General features: G+C 39.3%; 1 protein-coding gene across 19 annotated transcripts in view; it reads right to left on the bottom strand.

The window, feature by feature from the left end:
- Positions 1–5,022: 5,022 nt before the first annotated feature.
- The window catches only part of ACVR2B (activin A receptor type 2B), a 71,587-nt gene continuing 49,305 nt past the window's right edge, over positions 5,023–27,304 (bottom strand). For 2 of the 19 annotated variants that reach the window (XM_026678930.2, XM_087946604.1), the window contains exons 3-13: positions 26,986–27,095; positions 26,837–26,893; positions 24,427–24,578; positions 23,592–23,735; positions 21,160–21,303; positions 19,606–19,754; positions 17,435–17,561; positions 16,279–16,417; positions 14,644–14,774; positions 13,388–13,502; positions 5,023–9,138 (exon numbers count right to left, since the gene is read on the bottom strand). In XM_026678930.2, the coding sequence (XP_026534715.1) occupies positions 9,005–9,138; positions 13,388–13,502; positions 14,644–14,774; positions 16,279–16,417; positions 17,435–17,561; positions 19,606–19,754; positions 21,160–21,303; positions 23,592–23,735; positions 24,427–24,578; positions 26,837–26,893; positions 26,986–27,095 (1,402 nt within the window). In that variant the 3' untranslated portion in view covers positions 5,023–9,004. Of the gene's footprint in view, positions 13,503–14,643; positions 14,775–16,278; positions 16,418–17,434; positions 17,562–19,605; positions 19,755–21,159; positions 21,304–23,591; positions 23,736–24,426; positions 24,579–26,836; positions 26,894–26,985; positions 27,096–27,304 lie in introns of all 19 variants that reach the window. The other 17 variants (XM_087946606.1, XM_087946598.1, XM_087946609.1 and 14 more) reach the window with 10 other exon arrangements.

Raw genomic sequence — 27,304 nt, forward strand, 5'->3', positions numbered from 1 at the left:
AAGACTTGTGGACTTCAACTCCCAGAATTCCTCAGCCAGCTTTGCTGGCTGAGGAATTCTGGGGGTTGAAGTCCACAAGTCTTAAAGCTGCCAAGGTTGGAGACCCCTGTCCTAGACCATCATCCCCATCCATCCCCGAATACAGATAGTCCTCGACTTACAACTGTTCTCTGAATCACCATTCAGCGTTACAACGGCACTAAGAAGAGGACCATTTTTCACAGTTAACACCATTTTGACACCCCCCATGGTCACGGTGATGGGAATTCAGCCGCTTGGCAACTGACTCCTATTTATGAGGGTTGCAGATAGTCCTCAAATTGCAACTGTTCATTTAGTGATCATTCTAAGTTAAAAGGGCACTATGATTGTTTTTCACACTTAATGGCCATTGCAGCATTCCCTCCATGGTCACATGATCAAAATCTGGAGGTTTGGCAACTGACTCCTGTTTATGATGGTTGCAGTGTCCTGGCGTCACGTGATCAACTTTTTGTGACTTTCTGAGAGTCAATGGGGAAGCCAGATTCCACTTAACCACATCACCAAACTTAACAAATGCAGTGATTCACTTAACAACTGTGGCAAAAGTTGTAAGTGGGACAAAATTCACCTTAAAATGTCTTGCTTAGCAATAAAAAATTTGTGCTAAAATGTGGTGATAAGTTGAGGACTACCTCTAGGGCCCAGCTTCAAGAGCAGGGGTCATAAGCAGTTAATGGAGTAAGAGTTGGAGGGGACCTTGGAGGTTGTCTAGCCCAACCCCCTGCTCAATCAGGAGACCCTATGTCATTCCAGACAAATAACTGTCCAATTTCTTAATAGCCTCCAGTGATGGGGCACACACAACTTCTGGAGGCAATTCCTAATTCATTGTTCTCATTGTCAAAAAATTTCTCCTTAGTTCTAGGTTGGATCTCTCCTTGATAAGATAACCCTTACTTCCTAGGCTGCCTTCAGGAGCTTTGGGGAATAGGTTGACCCCCCTATTGTGGTCCAGCAGCAGCAGGTGCAGGCAGCTGAGGTCTGGGAGAGCGAGGACTCAGACGAGGGGCCTGCGTGTGATGCAGGGATGGGGCCAGGACCATCAGGGAGTGGAATGCTGCCTTGGGAGATTGTGGAGGCTGGCAGCAGTGAGGAAGAGGACCCCAAGGAGCCTGTGCCCAATGCAGGTGCATGCAGGGCTGCTCAAAGGAAAGAGCCGCTGCAGCACGGACGAGTCGGGAGTAAGGTTGCAAGGTAATGGCCCCTCCCTTAAGAGATAAAAGCCAGCTGAGAAACCAGAGTTCTTTGCAGGAAGCAAATAAGTTTTTCCACTCAAGCCTTGTGGACGTTCGGAATATCTTGGTTGGTGTTTGGAGACTCTTTGTGTTTGAAATATTTCTTAGTAACTTTTATCTAGTGTACTTGGCAGCCATGCACAACCTTGGCAAGGCTCATTCTTATCAGAGACAATTAGTTTGAAACAGCCTTTTAACCGTGAAGGAACAGAATTCGTAAAGAATCATTAAAAGGTTTTGCTATTACCTCTGTTTCGTGTTTGTTTCCTTGGAACAAGGTTGGGTCAGAATAACCCCTTTTTGTGGCAGCCCCTCAGATATAGGAACACTGCTACCATGCCACCCGTAGTTCATCAAACTGGACATACCCTATTCCTGAAACCATTCTTTGTGTGTTTTAGTGTCTCCTAATCATATTTGTTGGTCTTCTCTACTCTCTTTCTAGAGTCTCAACATCTTTTTTTACATCATGGTGACCAAAACTGAATGGATGGGCAGTTATTGTTCTCAAGGGGCCATATAAGAAATAAACAATTGTAGAGGCTGCTGCCACCACCCCTTGCACTGCTGCTGCTACTGCTTGCAGCAGAGGGCTGGATAAGGACAACCAAAGGGCCAAATATAGCCCACAAGCCTTAAAATGCCCAGGTCAGCTCAGGAGTATGTGCCTAATATCCTTGTGACTCCCTGAAACTTGCCCTGGAGGCATGAAAGTAAATCCACAGAGCAGGCAGGGCAATTTCTTGGATGTAGCGCCACTGGGAAATCCCAGTCTGTAGGCTGGTCTAAACCTGAACTGCTATCTCAAAACAGACCACTTCTGTGTTGTAATGAAGAAGAAGAAAAAACATGGCTGCATCCATGAAATCATCCAGATTTGAGCTGGGTTTAAAGGAGCCTTTAGTATCAGCAGATAGAGCATCTCATTCAGCCTAGATGTACTCTGAAGCTAAGCAGTTTGGAGTGTTTTTTTTTTTTGTTAGGAATCACCAGGAAATTTTGGCCATAGAAAAGAGGGGGAACCCTTGGAAAACGACTGCCGCAAAACATGTCTGTGTTTTTTTGCATAAAAAAGTCAATTTGAGGGCGTCTTTGTTGTCTTGCATAGCGGAGGTATATTTTCTTCTCTTACTCTGTGCTACAGTTTGTAGGCGAAGTTGGCTGGATTCCCAAATCTATAATTGGTTGTCAATCCCAGCAGTTTCATGCCATACATCAAGACAAAACTATACCAGTCCCACATGGTTTAGAAGTGTCATTTGTGAACTCAATGCCAATTTAATTTTGCAAGGAAGCCCCTTTTTAAGAAGTATTTGAGGTTCAACTAATATCCACAGGGGGAAGGCATCGCAAAAATTAAGATAGTTGTGACATTAATTCAAACCCTGTTCTTTTGCATGTGTCACATTGCATGTGTATGTAGTCCTCTACTTAAAACCATTTATTAGCAACTTTGAAGTGGCACTCAAAAAATGACTTGCACTTATCATCACTGCCGTATTTTCAAAATTTGGGTACCTGGCAACCAGCATGTATTTGTGATGGTTGCAGTTTCTCAGGTCACTGTTTGCAACTTTCCTAGTTGGCTTCCAACAAGCAAGATCAATGGAGAAAGCCAGATTCACTCAATAACTGTGCTTCACAAGGACTGTGGTAAAAAAAGGTCAGAAAATTGGGCAAAAATCATAAACATCTTTCTTATCAATGGAAATCTAGTCTCAAGGGGGTCATAAATCAAAGACTACCTTTATGTATAATTATCATACTAGCTACAACTTCCATCTTGACTTCTGTTAAACCCTATGCCCCACCTGTGGATTCCTGTGAGTTCAGTGCAGCAAAGATATTTTCCAAATAGAATTCATTGTATTAAACATGGTTGGATTTGCCTAAGTGTTTCTCTTTTAAAGAATATATAGGTACTGCATATGATGGGTCCACATAGTTGATTTTCATGTTTAATTACTCACATCCCCATGGTGAAAATAAACATCAAATATTTGATTGCATGGGTGAGAAGAAAAAATTACGAACAGCCGGTAAGTGGCAATAAAATGTGAAAGATCTTCAATTAAAGCTGAAATGTAGTAATAGCAATTGCCAAACACTACTCTCCTAAATGGATACTTGCTATCTTTATGTGTGCATTTCAGTTGTGAAATTTGATTAGTTTTTAATGTTTGAACTTCACCATCACTTAACTGTTTCCAACCTTCTTTCATATGTACAATTTGACTTTTCCACTCCTGTATTTATCAACTGAGAACATTTTTATTCATCTGATGGAAATGGAATGTAATCCTAATGTTAAAATATGCCACATTAAATGTATTGATCTTTGAGTGTATCAAGTATATCTGATCAAAATTATCTTTACACTTTAAAAGCTATGAGATATTTCCCATTAACTTAGTACGTTACCAAAGTAATTAAAAAATTAGTTGCAAAAAAAGCCATTCAGGTTTGTGAAAGCTACAGTATGTGTGAGAAAAATGTGTGCCTTATAGAGGCAACATGTTCCAGTTTTCCAATACCATGTAGTTAATGAAAATTATATGTCAGCTATTAAATCAGTTTAGAAATCACTGACTATAAGAAAGTGTGATTATTCTTTATCTAAATCATGACATTTTTAAGTTCTTCCATCAAACTAGAGATAAAATGAGACGCTGGTATACTTAAGACTCATAATTATATTAGTAATGTATATGTACTTGAATAATAGTATTGGCATTATCTAAATGCATTAGATAATTTAATATAGAATTGTAACTACTGCTAAAATGATATACTTTTTGTTGTATTTTTCCTTTTTAAAAAAAACATTTTCTGTGGGGTTTTTTTCTTTGATGGTATATATATTTTTCTCTTGTTTTGCTTTTTTATCATTAAAAAAATATTTGTTCAATTAAGCTTATTATATTTCTGTTCTCATCAGACCAGAATTTGTTCTGCAATAATTAGAGAGAAATATTGATTGACCATCCCAGGCAGTAATTTCATATGATTCAGTGTCTTTGTCTTTGCCTCATATAATGACCATCTGAGTTTACAATTATGATGAAAAAGTAACTTTGCAACCAGTGCCCGCATTTACCTCTTGGTGTACTTCAGTCCCAGCATTAGGATTAGGATTTTTCACTCAGTGACCACTCTGCTTAACAACCAAGTTATTGATCCCAGCTATGGTTTCTAAATGTGAACTATCTAAAAAATGATCATGGGTGTTATGTTTTGATACACATAATCATCTGTACAACAGTGTCTTTTTAGAGCAGGGGTGTCAAACTGGCGGCCCATGGGCTGGATGAGTCATGCATAGGCCATGCCCACCCCAGTTCCACGAAGGGAAAAAACGTGAAACATCACATGATGGCAATGTGACACCACGAGTTTGACACCCGTGTCTTAGTGTATAATGAAGTTCACTTTAGAAGTTGGGGCTTTCCGCATTCCCCACATAATTCCTTTGCAACACTGTCAACTTATTCTTAGTAATTGTTCTGTTCACCACAAATTTTCCCATTTATTAAATCTCTATACTGTAAAATGCATTGCAAGTGTATGGTAATACTGATCAATGGTTAACAGTGGTTACAGGAATTAGAATAAATGTAACAGCTACACAAATACAATTAAGTACTGTATAGGTGATTCACCATTGTGGCATGTTACTAAACTGCAAAATCTGTCTTTGATGAAAAAGAATAGAATCAGAATTAAAAATCACAAAACAGATGAATAATTTGCCATTTAATATTTATTTTAATATAGGAAAAAGATAGACTTTGAAATAGTTCTTTCTACATTTCCACCCCCTATTTGCTGCAGTGGAACTGCTTCACACAAGGCAAAAATACTACATTCATACTGTTTTATTTGGGCACCCTGTACTTAGCTGAAGCAGCGATACCCAAACTGGCAGATCTAATTTTCAAACATGAGACTCATTTCTAAAATACAACAATAAAAAGAAACAAAGATCTATTGCAAATGCATGAATTAGGATACAATGCTTCAAAACATTTCCATTTAAAGAATTGCAATACAGTGAATGTCTTCTTTAGGCCATCTTACATATGCATATCTATATTTATATATAATATAATATATATATATATATATATATATATATAAAAATCAGCACACTTTTTCAGTTCAAAAGGGATTACAGCTATGAGCTCCTCTGTTTAATTCTCTTTCTTTTAAGCGGATACTTATGTTTTGTTAACTCAGTAGTACAAGCTATCTCTGATCTACATTCTTCTTCTTTTTTTAGCTACTACAGTGAAATATAACCCACAAAATTTACATTTCACATATCTTGGTATACAAACAGTACATTGGAATATGAGCTAAGGATTGATAATCTTTTGAATTATTTCACCATCTGATAGAGCTTTCTGCATTTAGTATTTCCTAAATTAATTCTTATTTCTGAAGTTTGTCAGGAATCCAAAACTGAAAATTTTGTATTTTATATCTGGTCTAAACTCCTGTTTATTTATTTATTAATAAGATGCACATTTCACTATGTTAAAGTAATTTTAAGACTTTTATCTGGTTTCCTTGAATAAACCTCACAATTTAGAAATCCTTGAAAAAATAAACAACCACCAAATAGTTGGATTAAATTAGGGATTTTTTTTTGTTTTCCTTCTAATTTTTGTTCTTCAACTTTTAATGTAAATTTCTAATGCTACAAAATAATACAGAAAGCTCCATAAGAATTGACAAACTGTACTTAGGTTGACTTTACATTAGAGAGAAGTAAGTCATCAAACTTAGGGACAACATATATTGATAGGTGAAAGACTGTAGGGTTTCATTTTCATTTTAAAATGTGGACAGCAGCAAGATTGAAGGCCCTTGGCATTTGTAAATGCTATATTGGAGACCAAGAATAGCAACCACTTTGATACGTCCAGCAATATAAATTAATATGAAAAGTCATTTTAGTAGAGAGGGTGTTTTCCTCTTACTCATCACAAAAAAATTATGAATAATTGATGATCTACTTATATGTTTAAAAAGAAAAATACACCTGTGAAAGTTAATCTCTGTTGTACCATCAAACTTGAATTTTGATGGGAAGATTTTATTTCAATATATTGATGACCAGTAATGAAAGTTATGGGAATATATAAATAGATTTTTTTAAAAGTGCAGTTCCCTACCAAGTCAAGATCAATGAAATTAATGCTATAGATTTTCATTCCATAGAAAATGGCAATGTTATATTTTGCTGTAACAAAGTAATGGGGTAGACCAATCTTTTCTAAAAGGGCTCAGTAAACAATTCCTGTGCTCAGTCTGTTACACCCCTTTCCCCAAACAATTATCCTGTCGTGATATCCTTCAGGACCTCTTTGCTATTACAAGTAAAAAGCAAAGTTGTCAAGATCATCAGGAAATTTATCCTAAGAGAAAACTGAAGCAGTAGAAATCCAAGTATTATAGAAAAGGAGCATTTTTTCTTGCAACTACATAAATCCAAGAAACTTGTGTTTGACAAAGAAGCCTGTTAGCTGAATCTTTGTAGGAAATAACCACCAGCTTATTTTTACATGTTTACCCCTTGATGATCTGTTCCATTCTCCTCTCCCTCAAATTTCTTCATTTTATATAATGATTTCTTGTTTATGAATGTTGCTAGTTTGTTAAGAAGAATCCAGAAAGAACTATTGCATTAATGTGAAATTTGAGGATCATAAGATCCCCAAATATATTGGATGAAAGATCAAACCCAGAAATAAGAAAGTTACAAAAGCAGTTTCTAACTTCTAAGCCTCACTTTACCATAACCCTGACTCAAAAAAAAAGTTTAGAAGAGTTTACAGCAGTTGCTTTGCATTGCAATAAATGAAGGCACAAATTAAAAAGCATTAGAATTCATAGCTATGAGACCTCAAATGGTAACTTCCTTGAGGATGTGTCCACTAAAATAGCCAGTTGCGTTTATGACTAAGGGACACTAAACTCGAGTCTCAAATCTTTAAAAATATTCAGAAAGAGCACATATACCTAACAGATTTTAGAAAATTCACTGAAAACCTTTTATTAATTAGCGGACACTGAAATAATTATTAAGTTGTGGACCTATATTCTGTGCCATTGTCTGGCAATAGATTCACCTCTAGAAAAAGTAGAAATGCATAAAATAGAATCTACTGAAAATATTAAGTAAAACACATTCACACTAGTACATATATGTTTTAGACCATTAAATTGATTTTAAGCTTTTTGCTGAACTGCCTAAAATTTCTACTTCATATAGCTCACAATACGTACATTATTGATAGATAAAATGGCACCACGATATGGGGATTGTTCCCCACAATGCTAGACAGTAGCAATGGCATCAATCTTTCCTTGTCTCCTACCAAGCCAGGCAAATATAGTGTAAGAAAGACTCAAGAGATGTTTCTTATAAAACATGGATTCCTATCTAGGTTATTGGATTTTACTGTGGGAAAACTGTTGCCAAGTTGCTATGGGTTGTCAAAACAATTATTATGTGGCTGATCATTCTGGAATGCTCAGCATATATTTAAAACTGTGTCTAATGTAGGAATGTATCCCTGAATCAAAAATTCAGATATCTATAAAAATAAATCACTACCTTGATATAAAAAACCGAAACACATCTTCAGGGAATTCTATCTCATGCATATTGCCTTAGCACATCATGACTTAATTCAGTTAGTAGAACAGTTTCCAAGCATTATCATGATTAAGAATTTTGGAGAACTAAATTAAAACTATATGATTTTCTTTTCATGTTTTGTTGCTAATGTTGGTATATCAGTGTATCTGAACTGGGGCAGTGGTAAACATAATTAGCTTTTCCCTTACTAATAAATATTGATCAAGTTTTAAACTGTTTTTATCCTGTCACTATTGCTAATGTTGCAAAACAGATTCACTTGTACTTAAAAATGAGGAAACCCTGTATGTCATAGACTATTGGATAATCATGAAAATGTTGCATAAGATTGAGGGCTCTAAATATAATGTGCTTTTATTTCTTAAATATATTATTTTTCCTGCTTCTAAATAAGAATTCAAACTTGGCAGTGTCTCTTTATTAAGATCAAAAAATGGCATAGATTCTTTACTTACTTATTGATTTTAATTTAAGTTTCCCTATGCCAGATAAGGAACAAAATACAGCTACATGGACAGGCTGATCCTAGAGATACAAACATCTCAATTGCAGCAAACTTTTTAAAGAAAGAATTGGACTTGGATTAGACAATATCATGATTCACACATCACATTAAATGTATCCCTCCAATTCCATTGTGGCTTAAGGTGATGAATGAACACAGTATAAAATTAAGTAAGCTGGAACTCTATCCCCCACCTAACCTGGGAGAAAATCCCACTTCACTGTTTTGTAAAGGATAGCCTTGGTGTTTTTTTTAAAGGCCCCTATTTCAGCCAATGAAATATATTCAAACTACCACTACTTATGGTAATTGACATAGTTATATTTAGACCAAATCTGATTTGGATTTTTTTTCTTTCTCTCATGCATAGCTACACTTGTGATTGAGCTTCCTTATTGCTATATCAAGAACTTTCTTAACATTAAATATACAAGACCAACTGAAGGCCAGGAAGATTAAAGAGATGCACTAAGAAAAAATGCGATTACACAACAGGAAAACTGCATCATTAATAGGTAAATGTGACTGTCAAGACACTGGAGATGCTATAAGCTAACCTTTTTCCACCTGGAGTCTGCCAGATGGGTCTGGATTGCAGAATTTTGAGCCAACAGCAGTTTTGGCCATGAAGTATGAGAATTCTAGGAGATGGGTACCACATTTGGGAAGGCTGAGAATCCAAGAAGCTAACAAAAAAAAAAGATATGGACAACATATATTAGCTAAGGAATATGTATATGGTCACATTTGAATCATAGCTAACCACACAACCAAAGCAACTGGCAATGATCTGTAAGCAAGGAAATGTAAGTAAGAAGCCGTCAATCTGGCTGAAAATTAACTTTATTTAACTCAAGCCGTCTGATCAACAGACACAGCTTCTCACTTTATGCGGGAAGGACTAAGAACACTCCTAATGGACAAAACACAAAAACAACCTCTATATGGCACTTTCAATAAATACTTTAAAGCTTCTCAAAACTTTGTTTCAATGGAAAAGCAAAGCAACTGCTGTATCAAGCTTATTTTAACCATTATATGAATAATGCTGCGAGACAGGAAAAAGCACACTTGAAGCAACACAGCAATAATAACAGTGTATCTTCCTCACTGCTAACCATGCACCTTGACTGTTAGTGACATACAGATGTCAAGGTTTTATTTCATTTTAATGGATCTATTTTCCTTCACTTTGTTTTGCCTGAAGCCCCTGTTGTTAAGGGCAACATTATCATCCATAAAGACATAATTAGAACTTTGTTGAGGCCTCCTAATTGGTAGCCTTCTGAATAAAGCCTGCTACTCCTGTATATAAAATGATAGTCTCTGCTCAAAACATGTCTTACATCAAGACTGCAGAAATCAAAGGAGTAGCTAATAACTTGGCAAGTGACAAGTACGTCCCATGTTGTCTTAGTTTGATTCTCCACAGTGGCTTGAGGCTTTGCAGAGCAAATGTGCCAACCACTTTCTTGTATATTCTGAATGCATTAGATCACTGACTCTTCTAAGACTTTTTTTTCTTAATAGAGCCAGTGCCAAATCAAGTTTCTGAATCAATCAGATGCTTAATCTTGATATAAAACAGAGTGAAGAGCGATAAAAGACTATTCCGGAAAAAAAAAGGACAATCCATGACCAATGAAACAATTATCCTGTTTAGTCAATTGTATGCAAAATTAGTCTTTAAGATACTAGTCACTGACAAATGTTGAATAAATTCCCAAGAAGCTCGCGGCGCCTGCAGAAGCTGCAATGACGCCAAAATGGCATCTGCTCAGTGATGTAATTCAGCAAATGCCACCATAATGTACAAGTTGCAGGACACCTGAGACAAAATATATACATTATGGCATCTGTATGATTACATACATGTCACCACTTGTTCCCTAATGAAGTCCACTCCAAGTTCAGAAAAGGTGTCTGCATTTGCCATCTACAACCATTTTTGAAGTAATAAATTAACTCATCTTCCTCAAATTAATTTTAGCTTATGTAAAAGAAATCTTAACATGTTTCAGGGTTGCTCATAGTTACCTTAAATAGTTCAGAGATTCAAGATTGAGCAAAGAGAAGAAGCATCAGTATTTCTGCTTCCTTATTAGAGAGGCAGCTGTTTCCCAAGAAAAGAATAAAAAGCTCAAATTTTAATTCCCCCACCCCTTGAAAGAGATACAGAAGCATGCAGAGTGAAACTATTTTTTTTAGCACATTCATAAGCAGTCAAAAGCAACTTTCCCTCTCGTCTTACAAAGTGAAAAAGGCAGTTCGTTTTGGACACCTCTGCTTCCACATGCCCACTTAGCAAGATTAGTTTCCCTTTGCTGTTCTTTATTTGTTAGAAAAGCTTCTCTGATTTTCTCCTGCAGTTAATTAAAATGCCTTGGGGAAAAGGAATTGCACTGCAACCTTTTGTGTTTTTACCGAATGATCAAATTTACATTGCATTAACTGGGTATCAGTCAACCAACAGCTGAATAACAAATGTAAAGAAAATAATTTTCATTCATGGATTAGTATCTCCCGGGGAAAATGTTTCATAAAGGAAATGCTATACTAATAATTTTTTTACTAAAACAACATATGCTCCTACTTCCACCAATTTTTTTTTTTTTTTAAAATGGAAACAAGCCTTCACAAGTAATGATGAATATGTCCAGGAATCTTGTACAGCCAATTCCTCTAAAATTGTTTACACTTATTTACAATGGTGCTTTATAGAAAGAAAAAGAAAAGAAGTGGTAGCATTTTTTTTAAAAGATCGGGGGATTTTTTTCTTTTTTCTTCTTCTTTTTTTAAAACTCCCTTTTCATAAAAGCCAACTTACATTAAAATTTACATACTCCAAGATAACACAACTAACAAAATATATAAACTCATACAAGTAGAAAATTTTGAGGTATTTCTGGTTTGAGGTGGTCTGTGGTCATGAAGGTTTTTTTTTTTTTTAGTTAAACCTCAAAAGCCACTTCATGTGTATGTGTTTTCTAAGTATTTTTTTTTTTATAAATCATTGCATGTCTTGCAAGTTAAAAAAATATTTAAATGTTATATTGGCAGCATTAGGAGTATTCACTGACTAGAGCGGATTTTATGGCGTAGTAGAATTAAGTATATTGAAAATATGCACCACTGTTAAGACGAAAAAGTTGGGTGACAGACAGTCTTCAGAGAATGAAGAATCAAGAAAAATTCAAAAGCCATCAATTTCAACCAGCTGTGGGCTGTGTTGAAAGCAAAGGAATTTGTGTAAAGTGTGAAAGTATACTTAGAAACAGAACTCTATAAAAGATGTGAGTAGCCAAGGTTGAGAAACATTGGCCTAAACTATGCCTATTCTTACCATAAATCAAAGAAAGATAGACCACTGTATTCAACTGTATTCAACTATATTCAACCGCCATGATTTTTGCCAAAGGACTGTCCAGAGAAAGGACTGTTCAAAAAAGGTATGATCACAGCTGCCATCTTGACTTTTTGTTTTTAAATACACACACATACATTCCCATAAAGTTTTGGGGACAATCGATGATGGTATTTCTGTGTGTCCTTAATGGGGAATGTTTATCTCCCTTTACAATGCCTGATAGTCATAGCAGCTAAACAGCCTTGACATTTGTCCTGCAGATATTAAGATCTAAGAGTGAGATTAAATTTTATTAGTCCTGGCTACATTTACTTGGAAATAAGTTTTACTGATTTCAATGAGTCTTCAAAGAAAGGCTGTTTCATATCATGAATGACATTGAATACCAAATACATAACTGGATACACTGGTCTTTTTAAAGCTCCAGGTTAGATGCTTGTTGTCTTTCGTATTTATTTATTTTATTATTATTATTAAAATGGCAGAAAAAATTGTTTAGGGCTGTAACCCTGCCCTGTTAGACAACTGAGGGAAATCTGCAGTTATTGAATCCTAAGACCTCATTCTCTGAACTTATAAATGTAATAGAAAGGGTTGGTTTCACTTAATGTTACCCAAGCCTGAGATATTTAAGAATCCATTTGTATCGGTGATTTTTGTGACCCAACTTTTTCTGTATGTTGTAGCAGTTTAATAAGCCTTTCTCAAAACTTGCCCATCCTCTCATTAACTGTTTTCCTGAGAAGTAAAACTCTTTAGCCACTCTTTGTCCAGATGCTGCGAAAGTCCAATGCCTCTTTACCCACCCAGCCCTAACTTCTCATTTTCAGTTCTACCATCAGAGTTAATATTCTCGACTCAATCACACCCCCACCCTCACCCACAAAAAAAGCACAGCAACACCCGTTAGACCCGTAAAAGACACATCTGCTTTTTTTTTCTTTTTTTTTAAGCTCACTGTCTAAAATAGGAAAGAAAGAAAAGGGAAAGTAGGAGGGGGTGATCCTTTTTTTTGAGAGAGATGTGATCTCATGGAACAGTCTTGATTTTGCAGCATGGATAAGAAGATGAGTAGGTTGTTTTCTTGTTGTCACTGATATTTGGTGTAAAAATTGCAGGTTAGTTAGAAGAGAAAACAGGTTGAAAAAAGAAATGAAGAGAGTTCACTGAGGTTTTGAGGTACCTGCACTGTAACTGCATTCATTAGTCGGCACCTGGATGCTTTCAGAGTGATGTCTTTCTCTAATTATTTTTTTTTTCTCTTTTCAATACAGTAGAGCAAAATGCTGGTAAATTGATTCAATCAAAACAACAACGACAACAACACAACAAATAATAACAATAGCAAGAAAAGTCAAGAAAATAGCAGCTGCATTCATGTATATGTATGCGTGTGTGTGTTGAATTCTGCAATTTTTTTTTTTTCAGAAAAAAAAAATCCACTGCTTCTTAAGAGACCAGTGGGAAAAAAAAAAGGCAAACAAGGATTTAGATACTTGACTCTTTGGGCAGCAAATCTACGTTGGTGACAGAGGTCACGATGGAAACAAGGCAGTCGAGGGTACTACCATTGGCTGATTTGCGAATCTGGGTGACGCGCTCTTCCACACAACCGGCAGACAGTCTGGCCTCCGCATCATGATCCCAGCATTCTTCAATGGTAACACACAGCTGGGCTATGCCCTGCATGCCCAAGGAGAAGGGAAGGAAGGAAGAAGGGTTTAACCAGAGAAAGTACACCGATGCAAGCTTGAGGATGGCCAGAGGTACAGGTCATATTCGTGGCACAACTGTAATGCAGTCTCCCCATTAAGGTTCTAAGTTAAGGGTCTTCAAACTTGGCAAGTTTAAGACTTGTGGACTTCAACTCCCAGAATTCCTGAGCTAACATGACTGGAGGAGGAGGAATTCTGGGAGTTGAAGTCCACAAGTCTTCAAGCCCGTCAAGTTTGGAGACCCCTGCTCTAAGTTGTTAACAGTCACAAAATGAGTCAGGCATGTGACTGACCAGATGTTACCATTATTTTTTGGGGTGATTGTTAAGCAAGTGTGGTAGACGTGAGGGCAAACGCCATGATTGTTAAACAAATGTCATGGTTGTTGAGTGAACCCATTGTTGTCCATGGTGCGGTTCTGCCAAAATAAACCCCTTAAGTGCCAGTAAAGCATGTTAAGGCATCTCATGGATGGGTCAACCAAGAGAACCAGAAGTGGCTTCTAAGAACATGAAACAGAAGATACCCTGAAACTATAAGGTAGTCCTCAAATTGCAACCTTTCATTTTGTGACCTTTTAGCAATGGGTGGAAACTAATCAAGGAGGGAAGCAACCTAGAACTAAGGAGAAATTTTCTAACAGTTAGAACAATTAATCATTGGAACAACTTGCCCCCCAAAATTGCAAATACTCCAATACCAGAAGTTTTTAAGAAGAGATTGGATAACCCTTTCTCTCTGAAGTGGTGTAGAGTTTCCTGCCTAGGAAGGGGGTTGGACTAGAAGACCTCCAAGGTCCCTTCCAACTCTCTTATTCTATTCTATTCTACCATTCAAAGTTACAATGGCAAATTCTTAAAGGCCACTGCAGCCTCCGCTTGGATTCACTTAACAACCTTCACTTACTGACGATTGCAGGGATTCACTTAAGAGAGGCAGCATGAAAGGTTGTAAATTGGGGCAAAACTCATTGAACAAGTGTCTTGCTTAGCAAATGGAAATCTGGATCGTAAGTTGAGGGCTGCTTGAATTGACCATACTGGCCCACCCAGCCATGGACATTTAGGGATTGGGGGGGGGGGGAATGCAAATATCAGGAAAGGACCTACAGGGTGTTTCAGCCAGTGGTCCTTGAACACAGGACGCATCTTCTTATGGACCACAATCTCCTGCAGCTCCTCCAGAGATGGGTGCTGACCGATTTCTTCTTCAAAAGGCAGTAAGTAGTCATCCACGGGGCCTATATATTTACAGAAGAAAGGACATTGCTACCATAGACAATCCACTGGAACCAACAGGTAGCTCCTACCCACTGGCACCTCACAGCTGTATTCAACGGTATGCGTCACACAGATATATGCCGATTACTTATGTCCATGTTTAAATGGAGTCATTTGTTTGAAGTTAATGTTGCAAATCAACCTTGTTAGCCAACTCTGCCACTCCGTAACAACGAGAGCAGGCTCCCTCGGCCCGATTCCCTCCCTTCCCCATTACAATCTGCCTGCATGTCACCTCACTTCCTCCTCAAGTAATAGCTGTGGTGTTTGTTTATTGAATTAAAATGTTTATTGAATTAAAATGTTTCTATGACTGCCCCATCTTCTAACCAACTCTAGGCAGCTGCTTAAAGAACTACTTAGTGTATTCTTATTAGTTCTCTTTATAAAGGGATAGATTGACTTAAGGACAGGACATTTTAAGAAAGATTCTCTAAAAGACAAGAGGTTGAATTGCAAGAATTTGGTAAAAAGCAGGGGAACGGAGAATTGTTCTATTTCAGATTTGTATCATTTTTACATATTTTTATTCTGAGCTGTTTTTTTTTTCTTCATTTGTTTTGTTTGTTTGTTTTAAAAGCTAAGAAATATAGTGTGTTGATATGCTACAAGCCAACACCTTTGTCAAGATCAAATCAGATAAGTTTGATTTAATTACTTTAATTGGAATTTGCAAAAAGTGAATCCCAGGAAGTTTCCTGAAAAAAATTTGGTAATAATCTCCATCCCATAACTGTCAGAAATTCAAATCTTACTTTTCTTCACTAAAGGATCATGCTGCAGTTCAGGCATGCACTGTTTGGCATTTCATTTATTAGCTTATCAATTCTCAAAGACCCTGCAGTACACATTCCAGCTGCCCCTTAAATAAATTACACTTATAAAACTTGTATATGCCAAAATCTTAATTGTTTAGATTTACTTGGTCATCCAAACAACAAAAACATCCAAATAATAAAACTAAACATAGGCTAATAAAAATATACCCTTTAATGACTTACCTTGGTCTCAGTAGTATCATGTAGATGAAGCAAAGTTTATAAAACCTTTAGCTTTTTCTAAATCTTCTTCTTTGAACAAAAGTCTATCACTTTAAGAAAGACTTTGTATAATTTAAATGTCTCAGAATGCTTACAAATTTCAACAGTTTCCATTATATGGGACTGGATAGTCTATATAGGTATGGGTGAGCTAGAGCAGAGGTCTCCAACCTTGGCAACTTTAAGACTTGTGGACTTCAACTCCCAGAATTCTCCAGCCAGTTGGCTGGAGAATTCTGGGAGTTGAAGTCCACAAGTCTTAAAGTTGCCAAGGTTGGAGACCTCTGACCTAGAGTATCTTTCTTCTAGGAAAAAGGTCCACATAGATATTCTGAATTAAACTAACTCCAAGTGGGTTGGACAAACAGTTTTCATAATTTCTAAGGAAGCAAGAACAGTATGTAAAAATGATATTGGAACTCACCATCAGTTGCTGTGCATCTGGAAGCCAACTCCCACAAGACCAAGCCCATGGCATACATATCAATTCTCAGGAAGGAATCTCTCTGGAAATTAATTGCTCCTTCCAGGACCTCAGGAGCCATGTATCTTCTTGTTCCCACCTATAATAGACACAGGAATCAGTTACTGGAACTAAATTCATACATTCAAACTCTGGTTCTTTAAAAAAGGGAGAAGGAGAGGGAGGGGGAGAGAGAGAGGGAGGGAGGGGGAGGGGGAGAGAGAGAGAGAGAGAGAGAGACAGAGAGAGGGAGAGGGAGAGAGAGAGAGAGGGAGAGAGAGAACAATGAAAAGGAGAGGAAAAAAGCAGAAGTAATAGCAATTGTTGTTGATATTACCTTGGCTACAGGTAGTCCTCGATTTGTCACACCAAGATGTTGCTGAATGAGAATACTTACAACTGGTCTGTGAAGTTGCAGCTGTCACTGGATTCTCACAATCATGGGATCACGATCTGGGTGCTCAGGTGTCCAGCTCGCAATTATGATGGTTGTAGTGAGCCAATGGTCACATGATTGCCCTTTGCAACCTCTCCCGCTGGCTTCCCATGAGCCGTCAATGGGGAAGCCATCAGGAAAGATCAGAGGTTGTTTCCACTGCTTTTTCTCCCAGGGATCTCATACTCTGTGGCACAGACCTCCCTGCCCACCTGTGCTCTGCAGCTCCTCCCTGTGGTTTCCCCACTCCCCCACTCATGACCCCATTGGCTAGTAGGATGGATGACGTTACCTAGTTGGGTAATGAAATGTCTGCAAGAAAACAACCAATCTCAGAGAGTAGCAAGAACCTCACAATTCAACCTTGAGCTACAAAGATTATCTTCTATTGGCAGGCATTGAACCATCTACCAATGCATTCTTCATCATTTTGACAAGATCAATTGCTTGCTGATACTTCCAAAAAAAAAATACAAGTAGTTCTCACTTCCTGATCGCTCGTTCAGTGACTGTTACAATGGCACTGAGAAAGGATAAATTATACACTATTATGTGTACACAAAAATTGTGACTTGTTTTTCAAAATATAGAACCTAGGCACTATGTGACAATAACATAGATTTGTCTTATCTTCACCTGCCTTCCCAATTAGATTTGCGAAATGAAGTAGTATAAGCTAACCTGCAGGTTTACCTGTCCATGAGTATCTCCTGGGGGCTTCCCGGGTTCAAAGCGTACGGCCAGTCCGAAGTCAGCAAGCACGGCAGTCAAATCATTCTTCAGCAACACATTCTTGCTCTTGAAATCCCTGCAAGGAAAAGAAGAGAAGAGAGGAGAGGAGAGGAGAAGAGGGGAGGGGAGGGGACATGAGAGGAGAGAAAAAGAGAAGAGAGGAGAGGGGAGAAAAGGGAAGAGGAGAGGAGAAGAGAAGAGAAGAGGAGGTATTTAATGTAGCACATTATCAACATCCAAGATAAAGCCATCCACGTGAGATTTTTGCCACCAATGCCATTAACAGGTGGATGCAAACCCGATTTATGAGAAAGACCACAAAGGAAGAAGAAATCAGTGAGGACATTATCCAGACCAACATTAACACAAGTTATGTGCAGTGGCATCCTTCCCTTATTATCTGTACTCTTAATTCCTTTGTCAGCTCTTTCCTAGAAAGCAGGCTTGGCTCTAGAATGTTGCCTTGGATTTTGATCTCTACCTGGAGTTTCACTCAGCTGCATTACTTCCTTATCTGCCTCTTAAATTAAACCCCTGTGCTTATTAAGCGACTCCTGGAGTTTCCTTCGGTAGGGGTGGAGGAGAACAGGGGGGGGGGGGAATAAAGAAAGGGGTTGAATATAATTAAATTACAGACTGGAGGCAGCAGATGGTGGACCCACGTGTGCCTGGCATTATAATTCTCTTGCTGTCAGTTTAATTGACTGTGGTATCCCAGCCGGTTGGATCACAGGACAAATGTGGGGCCAAGTAATATAATTAATGAGGGCAGATTGTGTTTCCCCACCCCCCTCTCCCGCGAAATGCTCTGTAAGAATACGTTAGGAAGAGAGATGCCACCATGGAGAAAAAGAGCTCACAAAAGGATGGAGGGGAAACGCAATGAATTCCCAGCGTGTACAGTATCCCAAAGGAAAACCCACCCCTCCTGACCCACAATTTTGTTTTGTTTTGTTTTTCCAAGGAGGGAAAGAAAAGAAGGAAGATAGTTCCCAGGCACTGGGTACATGTTAAAGCTGTTAAAGTTGGCAGAGAAACTATCGCAGAGACCTTACGCCAGATTAGTCAAACTTCTGACAGCCAAGTACACCCAAAACCAAGATTCTCACAGAGGCTTCCCTATCCAGATTTATTAAAAGAGAAAGGGGATTAGGCTGCAGAATTCAGAACAACTAAATCCTTTCATTATTCGGACCCCCGTTTGAATTCAGTAAAGCCGTAGCTTTGTGTGTTCCCCTAAGCCGCCGATGAGAGGTCTGTTTTCCAGATAATAAAAGAAAAGAAAAGGTGCAGATATTTTGGGCTTGTGGTGTTTCACAAACCACCTTTCCCTTTTGCAGGGATTGGAAAGACTAACATTATTTCTACAAGCGGATGAAAAAGACTGTTAAGGCAAGGGTGGATATTCTATGGATTCCCCGAGAGTCCCAGTAGCTGTTTCGTGGCCCTTAAGAGTTGTGGGCAGAGCCACCAGTTTTTCTCTCCCCTTCCCTTCCCTTCTTTCTCCTCCCCTCTCCACCTGTCCTCTCCCATTCATTTTTGTCCAGATGAGGGGATAGGAAGAATGTCTTTACTGAAGGAAAAACGGTAGTTCCAACACAATGAATGATGGAGGGAGGAGGGCTGGAGTGTGTTTGAAGTGGATTTATTGTATCTGAAATTAAGTGCCATTAGGGGGCAGCACAGCGTCAAAAAGACCCCGGTAATAGTTTTCGATTTCTAGCTCGCAACCTTTTTTCTGCAGATTCCTTTTATTGGTTAAAACAACCCTCTGTGCAACTAGCATGGAAGCTCCCAGAGGGCTCAGGATGTCCCATTGGATTGCTCTTCTCCAGTCCATTTTGTTCCCTCTCAATCACACACACACACACACACACACACACACACACACACACACACACACGCAGCAGTTTAGCCTACTACTTCAAAGGAAAAAAACCAAGGAACGGGCTAGCCTTCCGTTCCCATAAAAGGTCATAATTCCCTTGGAGGAATATGCACTGCTTAGATTGGGAGAGGGAGTGATCCATACACACCCTCCTTGAGCTCCATCAACACCTAGAAGTACGTAGGACAAACTCTGATTTAGCGTTAGGGTAGACGAAAAATTTGAGACCCACCTGTGGGCTATCGCAGGCTTGTGCCCTTCCCCCTTGCACCAAGGGATGTCCTCGTGAAGGTAGGAGAGTCCGCGGGCCATGGTTTCCGCCACGTGGCAGAGCTCATTCCAGTTGAGAACGTTCCCCTTCAGATAGTCAGTCAAGGACCCCTGGGGGGAACAAACCTAGGTGATGCCTGTGACTCTTTGACACCCTCTCAAATCGGATCCATGAGTCTTTACACTAGAGTGTGTGTGTGTGTGTGTGTGTGTGTGGCATTTACTGTGAGCCCAGCCAGTATTTTGAAAGCAGGAATCTTAAGCATGCTTCTCTGGAAGTCAGCCCAAGGGCCAGTTTTAAAAGCATGACTCTGCATAGAATACAGACGCCAAAGAGTGCCCAGAATTAACAGAGCGTTGGAAGGCACCTTGGAGGTCTTCTAGTCCAACCCCTGTTTAAGCAGCCCTATAACCCTTTTTTGGGCTCCTGTGCCAAATTGCGCCAGCACCCAGAAGGCAATGTGTGCCCCCCCCTCCCACGCCCCTGCGAAGGCGCACGCAATCCCCCCATGCCGCCCCCCCCCCTTACCTGCACTGCGCCTCACAGCTGATTTTCAGCTGGTTTGAGGCCTTTTTCGGCCTCCCAGAGGCTTGAAAAAGGCCTCTGCAGGCAGAATAGGCCCGTTTTATCACTTCCGGTATTACAGCTGTGAGGCGCACACATGCGCAGGGAGGTAAGTTTGCCTATGGCTCGCGTGCCGGCACAAATGGCTCTGCCATGCCATATGGTTCGCCATCACGGCCGTATACCATTTCAGACTAATGGATGTCCACTCTCGTCTTAAACACCCCACCCCAGTGTTGGAGCATTTACAACTTCTGGAGGCAAGCTGTTCCACTGATTAATTGTTCTAACTGTCAGGAAATTTCTCCTTAGAGAAGTTCTAAATTGGTTCTGTGCCAGTGACATTCATCTGCAGGAGAGAATTAAACACAAACTTAAATATCCTCCAATAGAATAAACAGGATTGAAAATTAATGCTCAACGTGTGTTTACAGCAATGCATCTACAATGACTGAGCCAACTTACAGGTGGGCCCGGTCATTGTAGATGTTATGGCCATAATAGACCCTGCCTATCATGGTCATAACTCCTTAAAGCCCCATGACTGACCTTTTTGGAAGTGAAGTGAAATCACTCTGCAGCCACTAAGGGAACCAATGGTTCACGATGAGAGGTTTTTGCCAAAAACTGAAAGTAAATGCTGGTTTTTCACAAAAAAACACACCATAAAATGCAGTCATATGATTGCAATATTAATGTGACCCAGTTGCTGAGCAATGGTTGTGTGACCGCCAGGGGCTGTCAGAATTTTTTAATTCAAATTGTAAATACCCCCTCCCCTCAAGTAAGTATTCTGGAACTTCAAACGGTCATTAAGTGACCAGCCATAAGTCAAAGACTACCTGTACAGACAGATAGATAGATAGATATCTGTAAAATGCTCTCCACGAGGAGATGCGTTCTTGGTCTTTCTGCCATCAACAAAGCATCAACCTAACCAGTCCTTGTTACCTTATCATGGAAAGCTGTGATCAGCCACAGCTCCGTCTCCAAGTTTGCTCCCCTCTTCTCAGCTGCAATAAACTGCAAAAGGTTTTCATGCTTCATTCCCGGGGTGTTGAAGATATCCTTCTCACTTTGCCAAGATTGTTTGTCCTAGAGAGATGGCAGAAGGTTAAAAATGTGGAGAAACAAGACGAAATCTGTTCGGAGAACAAATGACATCCCTAGACAATTTGTGGTGTTATAGCCCCCTGAATGCTTCTTTTTTATCTCCATCAATCAAAAAAATATATATAGTCCTGGTAATTTGACCATCTTTGCATTTCCTCCCTTTCTTATTTGGCAGAACTCTGACCTTTTCGTAATTTGCAAATGCGGATAGAGATGGAATCAGCAAACATTGGGGTGGGGGGGGCGGTGTAGGGGAGGAAAAAAAACCTGCATCCTTCCAATTGTAAACATGCTCAACTTTGCTCAGAAACAAGTATGGTGGACAGATGAAGCTGCTGATTGCCCTGCGGATGATTGGTTCACCGTTCAGACTGCTACCTAGGCCAGGTAACACAATCAACTTTGCAACTTTGCCACCTTCTGCATTTCCTGAATTTATTTTAAATTTAGAAAATCGGGAGAAAAGGCACAGGAACCTGATAAACTCTCACAGGCTTTTAGTTTACGTGTGTGTGTGTGTGTGTGTGTGTGTGTGTGTGTGTGTGTGTGTTTCCTCTTATGCTTTGTGTTTCTCCTAGCTACCGCCTTGGCTCAAACTTTCCATTGTCAGTTGGAAAAAGCAGCTAAGCTAGGAAGTCCTTCAAACCTTCAGGAGCAGAGGTTATATCCGGTTGATTGCTCGTCATGTCTCCCCCACTGAAATACCCCTAATGAAGGAGCAGCTATCTGCTTCCTCCTTCACATTCCGTTTTCTGATTTATCTGTACAGGAGATGGTGGATTTAAATAAAAAAAACCAGAAACCAGAAAAGAAGTCTATGAAACGATACAAATAGTCCTCAGCTTACAACCACAAATGAGCCCAGAATTTCCATCGCTAAGCAAGACAGTTGTTAAGTGAGTTTTGCCCCGTTTTATGATCTCTCTTGGCCATAGTTGTTAAATGAATCACTGCAGTTGTTTAGTTAGTAACCCAGGGGGTTAAGTGGCCTCCCCATTGACTTTGTCGAAAGGTCACAAAAGGTGATCACACGACCCCCGGAATGCTGCAACTGTCATAAGTATATTCCAGTTGCCATCATGTGACCATGAGGATGCTGCAAAAGTTGTAACTATGAAAACTGTGGTCATAAGTCATTTTATTCAGTGACTTTGTAACTTTGAACAGTCACTAAATGAATTGTTGTAGAGTGAGGAGGGCTTCCTGTAATAAATTATTCCAAAGATACTTCCCCATTTTACATGTTCGACATTGTTTAAGTCTGTGTGATGAATGTCTCACAGCTTAAGCTATCCAAAAATCTGTTACCTCATACTGTAAAATTTGTTTTCTTAGATGACCCAGGAAAGAAGAATAAATTTTTTTAATGATTCCTCTCAATCTGAACATAATGGAGTCCCAGGCCTTTGCCAAGTGCATTATTTATGCTTAATTCTAGCAAGGATGGGCAATCTTTTTGACATTAAATGCAATGACAAGCCATAGATTTAACTATTTTCCTCTTCTTGCATTACAAATTACAATCCTTTGGCAATTCGTGAAAAGGCTTTAGGATATGGTTCCAAGACTTTGGAATCAACGTGCCTTGAAGTGTGATTTGAAATATTTTATCCCCGCTGTCATGCCTGAAGAAGCTGCCAAGATAAATAACATAAAACAGCAATATATAAAATGCTTGCAGATTCACGGAGCTGGGAACTTATTGCCATTCACTTGTGCATAGAACAGAGGCTGCCTGCACACTTACAGAATAAATAATGGCTTAGTGTGAAATCCAAAACGGACCCGCAAGCCATTTGGCTATGTCTTGAATCATGTGACTGGGTTGCAATCTATGAAACAAGGGAGATGTCGCTGCTCAAAATAGGGACAAGATCAATGAACCTTTATGGGGGGAGAAACGGTAACTCAGTCCTGGGGAAGTGTGAAAATAACCCTTGATTTGTTTGATATAAGATAAGGCAGAGAGAAGCCACCAAGCATTCAAGTTTGTGTTTTTTCTACCTAATAAGGTTTTTCTCAGTCTTGGCAACATTTAAACCATGCAGACTTCAACTCCCAGAATTCCCCAACCAGTATGGCTGGCGGGGGAATTCTGGGAGTTGAAGTCTACCAACTTCAAGTGGTCAAGTTTGAGAAACACTGCTACAGACTTTACTTACCTCGAAGACTTAAAACACAAAGCTCTCGATAAAATTGCTAACCTGGAGTTCTGTAAAAACATTTTTACCTTGCTCCAGGTGTTATTGGGAAGTAATTCCATTCCTCACCTGTACGGGGAAGATTTTCACTGCCACAAACTCAGTCATCAATTGTGCTTTCCAGACACAGCCAAAACGACCCCTGGCTTTGACCTCTAACAACTGTAGTGGCTTCAGTCCAATCATTGGAGAAGGAGGTGGGGGACTAGGGTCCTAGGAGAGAAAGGTAGGGGGGTGATAGGAATCAGATAAAATTGAAATATTGTCAGGGTACGGAGGAATTTCTCACAGGAGTTGTTATGGAGCTGGCAGGTGCCAATGACCAACACAAATTGAGAGGATGTCTATAGAATATCTTATCTTTTCTCAACAGAGAAGTTTTTAAACAAGTCTATGCAGTGGTGGTCTACACAAAAAGGTAAAGGTTTGATTTAGTTTACTTTATTGTCACTGCACCTCGTACAACAAAATTAAATTTCCCTGTCCAGTCATGTCCAACTCTAGGGCATAGTGACCATCTTTGTTTCTTGGCCGAAGGAGCCAGCGTTGTCCAAAGACAATTTACATGGTCATGTGGCCAACATGGTTATACGCCAAAGGTGCCTGGAATGCTGCTATCTTCCTACCAAAGTGGTACCTATTTATCTACTTGCGTTTGCATGCTTCAGAACTGCTAGATGGGCAGGAGTTGGAGCAAGGGACGGTAGGTCACTCTGTTGTGTGGAACTTAGATTTCAAACTCTCAGCTCTCAGCTCTCCAAGCTCAGCACTTGTAACCGCTGAGCCATTGCCCACTACGCTCAGGTTTAAATTTGGTTTATTTTTCACCACTGGAATGAAGGACAATGCTGAGTTCCTTGAACAGATTACTACTTTACCAGAAACCAATCCCCATTTTACATACCTCGCTGATATCGACGTGCCCATATGGAGGCTTGCGGTGACGGTACATCCAAAAAGCCAGCAGGATGGCAATGGAGAGAGCAGTCATGGGAAACAAGGAATAAACCACAACATGGAGCAGAGACGCATTTGGAGGAGGAGGCTCATAAACCACTGAAAGAAAGAAAATAGTAACCCTGTTTAGATCAGACACAAATGTCACGTCTCCAACATCCTGCCTTCAAGGCAAGGTAGAAGCTACAGGCAATCCTCAACTTACAACAACTGAACCCAAAATTTCTGTTGCTAAATCAGACATGTATGGTTTGTCCCAGATTGAGACCTTCCTTGCCACAGTTGTTAAGCGAATCACTTCAAGCTGTTAAGTGAGAAGCCCGGTTGTTAAATGAAACTGGCTTCCCCACTGACTTTATTTGCCAGGTCACGTGTTCACATGATCCCTGCAACTGTCATAAATATGAACTAGTTGCCAAGCGTCTGAATTTTGATCACGTGACCATTAGCGATGGTGGTAAGGGTGGGGGGGAAAGGTCGTAAGTCACTTTTTTTCAGTGCCGTTGTAACTTTGAACTATCGCAAAATGAACTGTTGTAAGTCGAGGTCTACCTGTATCCTAACGTGACTATTTTAACCAATTTGATGTGAGGGTTAGTACTTTGCCCGTATTAATAACCGCTGCAGCTTTCTTAAGCATTTGTAAGTTCCACAATATCTTTATCTCTCCTTCTATGGAGAGCCCCCCAATTCTCCCCCAAAATGATAGCGCTTAAGAGCCCTACCATAATACATTTTTCTCCCAGGAAAAATCAATTTGAAAGAGAGGTGATGGGGGGGAATTGAGTTTGCACCGAAGACCCCATGCTTCATGGCATCAGACACAGGTTCACATACCCAATGACTGTTACTTTGGGGTCTCAGCATTGAAGCTTTAGCTTCCATTAAGTTTATATGACAGGAATTTCTAAAGCATTATATTGTGGCTTTTAAAATGTTAATTTAATCAAAACATTTTAGAGAGGCATGCATATTATCATTGAACAGGCTCCATAATGTTTTGATTTTGGCTCCTGAAAAATGGTCTATTAGGGACCAATATTTTTCATAATTAGTGCATTCAGCTGACAGAGTGAAGCAAAATTGCAGCGTGGTGGCTTAGCTAGGAATGAACAGTCCATTGGTCCATAGTGATCCAGTTATGTCCACCAACTGTCCCTTAAGTGGGCATCATTAACAAACGGCAGTTGTTTTGAAGATGGTTCAACATGTTTGCCATGTCTTCAGAACAAGAAATTCTGAACAGCAACATCTGCAAGAATCTGCAGTGAAACTGAAATGAAGAAGCATAGATCATGACTCTTATCACACAAAACATGTGACTTGAAACTTGTGCTAAGGAATTTGACTCAAGTATTCATCCACATTTGGCATCACTAGGCATTCATCATCAAATTTCCATGAAATTTTCTTATTTATGTATTATTTCATCATTTTTAAAATCCCCCTTACGTCAAACCATCTGTAGTTTGTTCATTTATTGAATCAACAGAGTGCAGCAGCTCACTGCCTATTACTTAAACGATCTCAAAGAACTTTGGTTCAATTTTTAAACCAGCTATTTCTCATCAGGACAAAGAGCAGACGAGTAGGGTTTGGTCTGTAAATGAAGAACATCGTGTTCTGTTTTTTTTTTTTTTTGGATGGACACTGCATTCTGGATCACTTGTATGTCCTTCTAGATCACTGATGTCCTGAATGCCCCGAAAAGAATTGTAGGAAGCAGTGTGACCTGACCTACTACTGAAGATGTCCCTAACCTAAAAGAAAAACCAACCAATCAAAATCATATTTTATACAGGAGAAGGGGAGGAAAAGCAGGAGGGGGACCATGAAAATGTTGAGCAAACTCTTTCTGTGGCCGTAGACTTTTCAACCCATAACCTTTTAACTTTAGCAATGGACTTTTAAAAGCCAGCACTGCCAACAAACATTCAGCCTGCCAGAATATACCCCGTTATTCTACTGTAAGAGGGAAAGGTATTTTTATTTTCATCTTAGAAAATTGCATTGAATTTCAACCAGAATAACAGAGTTGGAAGGGACCTTGGAGGTCTGCTAGTCCAACCCCCTGTTCAAGCAGGAGACCCTATACTGTTTCAGACTAATAGATGTCCATCCTCTTCTTAAAAACTTCTAGTGATAAAGCACCCACAATTTATGGAGGCAAGTCGTTCCACTGATTAACTGTCAGGAAATTTCTCCTTAGTTCTAGGTTGGTTCTCTCCTTGATTAGTTTCCATCCGTTGCTTCTTGTCCTGCTTTGAAGAATAGCTTTTCTTTGAGACAGCCCCTCAGATATTGGAAGGCTGCTCTCATGTCATCCCTAATCCTTCTTTTCATTAAACCAGACATACCCAATTTCTGCAACCGTTCTCCATATCTTTTCAAAGCCAGCCTCCTTTTTGCAGGACCTGGGAAAAAACTACATTTTGTAAAAAAAAGAAAACAAAACGAAAAAGGGCTTACTGTACTGGGTTCAAATATTTATACCCTTGATTCTCACCTTCTGGGCCATTAACTTCAGGTAAGTGAGTGAATTTTTCATTGCAGAAATTCCCTTCGCAACAACAGAAATATACTTGTGGATTCTCTTCGGTGGCCACACATTCCTGCCTGTAGATTAAAACAACACAAAAGAAAACAAGCTAAGCCAGTGAATTCCTGTGTTGTCCATGCAACCGAACCTGCTTCACCGTGCAAGCAAATTCTTTTTATTTTTCCTCTTTTGCTGATGCAACATATTTTACAAGAGGTGTTAAAGGAACAAAATTCCCGGTGGGAGATCTCCAAACCTTAAAATAAACTTGCAAAAGGTCAAATCA

Source organism: Notechis scutatus, chromosome Z, assembly GCF_049901735.1.
Source record: "Notechis scutatus isolate UNSWTSFEM ecotype Mainland chromosome Z, rNotScu1.2, whole genome shotgun sequence".
In the NCBI taxonomy this organism is placed as follows: domain Eukaryota; kingdom Metazoa; phylum Chordata; class Lepidosauria; order Squamata; family Elapidae; genus Notechis; species Notechis scutatus.